Raw genomic sequence first — 8,464 nt, 5'->3', positions numbered from 1 at the left:
ATGGAGATGGAGGTTAATGGAGGGCAAAATTTTGAAATGGGGCAAGGGTGGAGACCTTATCCCATACGCAAACGCACCAACCACATATATTCATTAACCAATCAGATGCGGATACAATTAAGGGTATGCCACAATTCGGGTTGGATCCGTTTCGAACCTGGGTCGGAAACCCATATCAGTTAGGGTTTTCATTTTTCGAGGTGCCTTTGTGAAAAACATTTTTTACGACAGGCCAATTTAAAATTTCCTTAACCGAAGGGGCACACTGGCAAAATTTAGGGCTAACAAAAACCTCTCTTTTTTCCCAAACCCTAACCAGAGCGCCGTAGAGAGAGAGAGAGAGCGATCCAATCTCCCGAAGAAAAATGGTGAGTGAATCTCTTTGAGACGAAATTAATATCTGATTCCTCTTGAATCTCGATCATATAGTAGATGAGAATGCGGGAAGTTTTCGATAGATCTTTCGAGCTCCCGTTCGTCGTCTGTGGTGATCTCTCGGTCGATTATTTCGTTTTTTTTGGCTGTTTGTTTCAGGCGCCTAAGAAGGAGAAGGCTGCTCCCCCGGCCGCTTCGAAGCCCGCGAAGTCCGGCGGTGGCGGTAAACAGAAGAAGAAGGTGGACAATTTTCTCCTTTTTCTCTCTTGGAGCTCTCGTTACACCCTTATCGGTATCTACTTTGTTATTCCGTGATATTTTTTGGGGGATTGAGGTTTTGGGTTTGGATTGTGCAGAAATGGAGCAAGGGGAAGCAGAAGGAGAAGGTTAACAACATGGTCCTCTTCGATCAGGCTAGCTATGATAAGCTACTTACTGAGGTCCCCAAGTATAAGCTCATCACTCCGTCGATCTTGTCCGACAGATTGAGGGTATTTCGCTTCTTCCGTTTCTTATTCCTCTTATTCTTTTCTCGTTATTCTGCCCATGTTGGTGTTTCGGTTTTTGGATTCTTTATTGTGTTTTGGGCGTGCAAAGAAAGAATATCCGTTTTTTTAAGTGGTATCTGTCCGCATTGAGCATTTTTATTATACGGCCACATTCATCTTCAGTCTTGAATATTTAGGTTTTTAAATATAAGTTTATGAACCATCTTCGTTGGTGCAAGCTTAGATTATAGTTTGAAATATAAATAAATAAATAAATAAATAATACACTCACACAGGTGTGAACTGTATCAACTTAATTCAACCTCATGGATGCGTTCAACACGTTCTGACTAGGGATTGCATCTTGAATCACGTTTTTCTGACATAAAACATGTTTTTTGAGCCGTGATTTTTTTCAACATTGTGGGCTGTTGATTTTTGAAGCTGTTGAAAACCTGGTTACATGTAGTAATTGTGCCGTCCAACAGGCCATGTAGATTACAATTACATAGGGGCTTATCTACCAACAAGACTGAAAAATGATGTTTTCTATTCATAATATAATGGTGTCATGACCAAATAATAAAATAAATAAACACACACACACACACACACACACATATATATATATATATATATATATATATATATATATATATATATATATATATATATAAAGGTAGAGACTATAGAAGTATTTCTTATAAAGGGAGTAAGAAAAAAGGGGCAAGCCATAAACTGGATAACAAGTTTGGCAATAGATGATGGAGTATATAGCCTTCTTCTTGGCCAATAAAAAAGAACTTTTAACAGTTTCATTCATTATTTTTATTTATTTAATATTTCATTTAATGTTACAACCTTTTATGAAAAAATGTTTAATGACCAATGACCATTGGTCCACTTTCCTGTTGTTCAGTCTCCCTCTCTCACCTCCCCAGGTACACCTCTTAATTCTGTATTTTCACTCATCTGCCATTATGCTACACCCAGTATCTTCCCGTGACTGCCTCATCTCATCACAATAAGCCTTCACTTCATTTATAATAGCATAAAAAATCTTTCCTCTCAAAGCATGATTTGAAGGCATCTTCTTAACCTGACCGAGTCATAGGTTAGTTAGCCGAGTCATGGGCGTGTCATGCATATATATAATATTGGTAAAATACTATAAAATATAGATAGTATATACAAATATTTATATATTTTATATAAAATATAAAGTTAACATGACCTTGTCAAGTCATTGAGTTGACCTGGCTGAGTGACGAGTCACTCAAAGATGAGCCGAGTGACGAGTCATTGAGTTTTAAAACACTGAGTCATAATAGTACGAATGTTAGGTTGTGCCTCAAAGGGTGGTCATATGAGGGGAAACACTTCTAATAGAGCCTTTAGTTCTACCTCCTCACGAAGAACTCTCTCCTACTCTTTTTCCTTCTCTTCTTTTTGTGCCTGTGACATTACTACTATTACTAGCCAAACCTCTCTCTGTCGCTGCAAAACTTCATGTTTTTTATGCTACGCTATGGGCTGTAGGATCAGAAGTAGGGAGCTCATCTTCATCCCTGCAGGGTTGCACAAACCCCATTTCTGCCTCATTCATCTATTTTTTTTGTCTTTTTCTCTCAAACCAGTAAATAATTTGATGTCATTGCCATTTTGTGACATTCGGCAAAGTCCTCAATGTGCATGCCACAACATTTAGATGTTTCTAAGCTAAATGATGCTTCAATCGAGAGATATCACCCGAAATAACATTATGACAACAGTTGCACTCGATTTTCAATCGGTTTTCACTTATTATTTGAGTGCCCCATTGCCATGCCGTATCATTTGATGCCATCTTCTCCCTAAAACGCTCAATAAGAATCAAAGAATAAGGTTTTTTACCTTTACCAACTTCCTTGAGTGAAAAAATGGTGGAAATGCACTTTATGAAATCACAAAAGCCCTCTTCCTTTCGCACATATTGGGCCCCAAATCGCTCTCACGAGTTTTAGGGTATGTGGAGACCTCTCTAATGGTTTTTACACAAATGAAGGAGTCAACCCTCAAGATGTCTTTAAAACCAAAAAATGAAAAAATTATGTTTCAGCCCCATTTTAAGTGTGCCACACTTGCATCGTACGACACACTTGTATTGCGATATGAGTGCATATCATATTGATTTTCTTCATAGTATCATACTGTATTGTACAATACGATAAGATAAGGACAACCTTGGGATGGACATTAATTGCCCATTGATGGTGGTTTAAAAAATGTCATTTAGAAAAAATTTTAATGAAAAAATTAAGTGGTGTACATTAGGAGATTGACCAACGAGGGCATGGACCTGTGGTCATTGGTCTTTAAAACCAAAAGAATGAAAAAATTATGTTTCGACCTCATTTTAAGTGTGCCACGCTTGCATCGTACAATAACACACTCGTATTGCGATACGAGTGCATATCGTATTGTTTTTCTTCATAGTATCGTACTGTATTATACAATACGATAAGATAAGGACAACCTTGGGATGGACATTAATTGCCCATTGATGGTTGGTTTAAAAAATGTCATTTAGAAAAATTTTAAATGAAAAAATTAAGTGGTGTACATTAGGAGATTGAACAACGGGGGCGTGGACATGTGGTCATTGGAAACCAAAAAATGAAAAAAATATGTTTCGGACCCATTTTAAGTGTGCCACACTTGCATCGTACGATAACACACTCGTATTGCAATACGAGTGCGTATTGTATTGATTTTCTTCATAGTATTGTACCATATTGAACAATACGATAAGATAAGGACAACCTTGGGTCATTAATTGCCCATTGATGGCTGGTTTAAAAAATGTCATTTAGAAATTTTTTTAATAAAAAATTAAGTGGTGTACATTAGGAGATTGAACAACGGGGGCGTGGACCTGTGGTCATTGGGTGGTCATTGGTCTTTAAAACCAAAAAATGAAAAAATTATGTTTCGGCCCCATTTTAAGTGTGCCACACTTGCATCGTACGATAACACACTCGTATTGCGATACGAGTGCGTATCGTATTGATTTTCTTCGTAGTATTGTACCGTATTGTACAATACGATAAGATAAGGACAACCTTGAGATGGACATTGATTGCCCATTGATGGTTGGTTTAAAAAATGTCATTTAGAAAATTTTTTAATGAAAAAATTAAGTGGTGTACATTAGGAGATTGAGCGGGGGCATGTACCTGTGGTCATTGGTCATTAAACAAATTTTTATAAAACATTGTACCGTGCGATACGAGTGCGTATCGTATTGATTTTCTTCATAGTATTGTACCATATTGTACAATACGATAAGATAAGGACAACCTTGAGATGGACATTAATTGCCCATTGATGGTTGGTTTAAAAAATGTCATTTAGAAAAATTTTTAATGAAAAAATTAAGTGGTGTACCTTAGGAGATTGAACGGGGTCATGTACCTGTGGTCATTGGTCATTAAACAATTTTTTATAAAACATTGTAGCATTAAATGCTGTATTAAATCAATAAAAACAATGTATGAATTTGTTAAAAGTTCTTTTTTTTATTGGCCATGAAGAGGGCTTCTGTCACTTCAGATTCCGTTTTCTCTTCAAAATATTGGTGGTACACTCTTGATTCACATAGATGTATGCTCCAAATGCAAAATCTAACTTTTGGATCATGTTTAACATGTTCTGTTTACTATTTTCATGTCTTAAAGTTGACTGAAGTATGATGTTTTATACCATTTCTAGACTGCCTTTATTTTCATTAATTGTGAGCCATTGATTTTCACTCTCAAAAATAAGATCTTGAGGTATTAGATAAGATAAGACCTTCTAACATAGTAAATAAACCATGCTAAACATATCTGTACGATTATATCTACCATTTAATAGATAGATCCACACAAACAAGAGTATGTACCACCATATGGTATCATGGTACAAAACCACCTTATATTTTCCCTATATATATATATATATGCACTCACACACTATATTGTTCAATGTAATTTCTCGGCGATGGTTTTTCTTGGAGTTATTTTTAAAATGTGAAAAATCTCGGGAAAAACTTGAAAGCTTAGAAAATTGAAAAAATATAAATAATAGTAAGAAATAATAGGTGTTCTATTATTTTTCTTACAAAATGTAAAAATAAGATTTTTAAACAAAAATTAGCAAAAATATCATGATAATATCACAAAATTTTCATTTTAGCAATATTTTGAAAATATTGTGAGAATTTTTCCTGATATTATCAGCCACTTTAATTTCTCAGAATTTCTTGTGATATTTTCAAAATATCACTGATATGGGTGAATATATATAGGTAGGTAGGTAGGGAGTACAAACTATAGAGGTCTTTCTTAAGAAGGGAGTAAGGTAAAATCGGCAAGCCACAAGCTGAACTATAAGTTTGGCAATAGATGGAGGGAGTTTGACTGACCAACCTATTGCTAGAGAAATGACCAAGGGAGATGGGAAAAGAGAAGCATTGTTAAACATATGGGCTAGTGTTGAGTTGTTACTGAAGAATAAACCTAAGGGGAGAGAGGGTGGGGGGGGGGGGTCTTGATTTATTGAATAGCGTGTCCTCCTCCTTTCCCTCTTTCTTGTTCATCTATGTCCTCTCTTAAATGCTGGTTATTCATTAACCTTTGGATAAGCCTTGGCAGTCAAAGGAGTAATCAGTCTTCTCCATTTGTTCCCTGTAGATCTACCTTAGGTAGGGGAAGGATTCTGTGATTCGTTTTCCATCACCCATGTTCAAGCAGTTGTCTTCATCATTTTCCTTGCCCAGTAAGCTACATTCATTGCTTGCGTGTCCGTGTGCCTAAAATGGAGAGTTGGGGAGGAGGCCGCTCATCCATTGATAGGTTGAGGAGCTGGCCCATATTTTCTAACATTATATATGCCAAGAGTTCACATTTGTGTGACACTTGTACTATCAATACATATTCTTCCTTTATTCCAATTAGGGGCTTACCCTTTTCATTGTACGGAACAAAATGACCCTTGCACACATTGAACTGAATGACCCTACTCTGCCACTATCGACCACCAAGCTTCTGGATATGTAGGCAAAACGGAAGGGCTTGGCCCAGTAGAAAAAGCTTTATCTTCTGCTGAACATCCTTCATCTAATTAGTTAAATTCAGGTGCTCTACATGTAGAGCTATAGATTGTCAATTACAAAAAGTTTAAAACATGTCATGGATATATAATTAACAATTAATGCTGAAAAAATTATGTTTCTTTTGATCTAGAGTGTCAGCTTCATGTTGACTAGATTATAAGATGGATAAAATGGGTTGAGTCAAGTCTTAAACCTGGATGACCCATACCAGAAGTACCCTAGTACCAATGCAGGTGAGACATGGGTATGGCAGGCTGGTATAAGTACCCATGTCACATGAGCGGTGAGGAACATAACAGAGCTCCAAGGTTGGTATGGGTCATGGGAATTGATTCCAAATGATGTCATTTTCTTTATATGGTTTGTGTATACAAAGAGTAAGGTGCATAATGGAATGCAATGGGACAAATGACGTGGATAAAATCACTTAATTATTTATAAAGTAAAATTGCATTCAGCATAGATGCATTTAGAGCAGTATAAGTGGCAATGGAAAGCTAAGGATGTGCAAGAGATGAAAAGCTGTGCTGGGAGTGAGGACTTGCCTACTTGTTTTTTTTTTGTATTGAGAGCTGGCTGACAGGATCCAATGTTGCATATAGATGTCTCTCTAGTGCAAATGTGCAATGAATGCATTGAAGGATAACATCGTTTGTCTTGTCAGCTAGAGCCTCCTTCATGAGGACAGATTTTAAGGAATGGAAATTATGGAACATATCCCTTAATGTCATTTATGGTTCACAGTGGATTGCTTTTGCCAGAGAACACTGCTGCATCTTTTCCATTAACATGGTTGTGTTTATGGATGACAGAAATAGATGTAGGAATTTAAACATTTCTGATTGGCTTCCATCACACAGTATTTCAGATATTCATGGAGCTCATATGCATGTGATGATTTTTGTTTTCATTGGCAGAGTATAGTTTACTAAACTGTTTACAGTGTCCATTCTAAGAGATCTTCAATGAGTTTGAAATCACCTTTATGCTAATGGTATTTGGTCATGCTATACGATGGAATTCTCACCAATCCACAATCCCTCCAAAATAGTCAGTGACATGGGCAAGTTACTACTTCAAACTAGTAAAACTTCTGATGAAATGAGAAACAATATTGCCCGCATTGGTTTTTGAACATCTGGTATTCTGATTCCTGCAACTCGACCTTAGAAATAATCGGAAGTATTTTCTTATTGTTTCAGTTTTTTTGATGAATCCACTTTCAGCAACCTACTAAATGCGAATAACAAGTTCACACTACCCTTTTTTGTTCAATAAAACTTAATCTCTGCATAAAATTTGATGAACTTATGTAAATTCTATATTTTTTCGGGTACCAGAGATTTACCCTTAAATGTGTTATATTGTGGCATTAGCCTGCTCCATATAGCTGTTCTTCTAACGATCCTCTTTCAAACTAGGGTTAGTATTGAACATAAATAATAAAATTCCTTGACCCCTTAACAAGGTGAAGGAGTGTGAGCTGTTTACTTGTGACTTGAACATGTTTTCACTATCTTCCATTGTAATACTAACAGATTAGTTTCTTAAATAAATGATCACTTAGAGAAGCAAAATATTTGGTTCTTATGTCAATTTTTTTATCTTTGAAAAGAAAAGCATTATTGCTGCTTTGTTTCATTGTTCAACTGCATAAGCTTGATCTGATAATTTTGTCTGTTTGCGTGTTCAGATTAATGGATCACTTGCTCGTAGAGCAATCAAAGACTTGATGGCTCGGGGCTCCATCAGGATGATCTCTTCTCACTCCAGCCAGCAGATTTACACCCGTGCAACCAATACCTAAATTAGATATTTCCTTTGATTATTTCTCCAACATGGACACATAAGAGTGGTTTATCTTATTCTTGAGAATTTTGTTTTGTTTTTTTACTCTATTCAAGTTTTAGTGACTTTCTTCATGCTAGTCTAGAACATGAACACGGAATTCTTCTTTCCATGTCTTAAATTCACTTCTACAAAGACATTCTGTTCCCCCCTCTTCCAATGCGTTTGCCACATTGAAGCTACCCTTCTGTTGTAGGTAATAATATCTGCAGCTTGAAAGCACCTTGTGATCCATAATTGGTTCCTGGTTTGTTTCTTCTACCTTGAACTTTCAGTGGTGGTTACCGCTCTATATTGTGCAAGATCTTGGTGTTGTTGTCCCAGGTAGTGAAAATTTGTTGCATGAATGGGAGATTAAAACTGGGGATTTTGTGGGGGTTCGCTCCGTGTACCAACAATATTGGCTATCCAAGACAAGTGATGCTAAGGGCACGTCTTGGTTTGCTGGGCCACGTGTGAGTCTAAATCAACTTTGATTTTGAGTCATATGAATCAGTATCGCTATTCTGATTCTCACATAAGTGAGAAAAATGGTTTCTCACCACTCAATTTCTAATGTTTGCTTAACTGTGCCAGTGATTCGTTTTCTCATTTGCATGAGTGCAAATCTCACGAGACA

General features: G+C 36.5%; 1 protein-coding gene across 1 annotated transcript; it reads left to right on the top strand.

The window, feature by feature from the left end:
- The first annotated feature begins 266 nt into the window (after positions 1 to 266).
- Positions 267 to 7,993, top strand: LOC149837836 (small ribosomal subunit protein eS25w-like). Its single transcript, XM_090007511.1, has 4 exons — positions 267 to 368; positions 535 to 615; positions 732 to 866; positions 7,691 to 7,993. Exons 1-4 carry the CDS (start codon positions 366 to 368, stop codon positions 7,802 to 7,804), a joined length of 333 nt encoding a protein of 110 aa, XP_089863637.1. The 5' UTR covers positions 267 to 365; the 3' UTR covers positions 7,805 to 7,993.
- The last annotated feature ends 471 nt before the right edge of the window (positions 7,994 to 8,464 follow it).

Source organism: Nuphar pumila, chromosome 5 (assembly GCF_984573655.1).
Source record: "Nuphar pumila chromosome 5, dmNupPumi1.hap1.1, whole genome shotgun sequence".
Taxonomy (NCBI): domain Eukaryota; kingdom Viridiplantae; phylum Streptophyta; class Magnoliopsida; order Nymphaeales; family Nymphaeaceae; genus Nuphar; species Nuphar pumila.
Note: the sequence above shows the minus strand (reverse complement) of the source record. Positions and strands in the feature narration are given on the sequence as shown.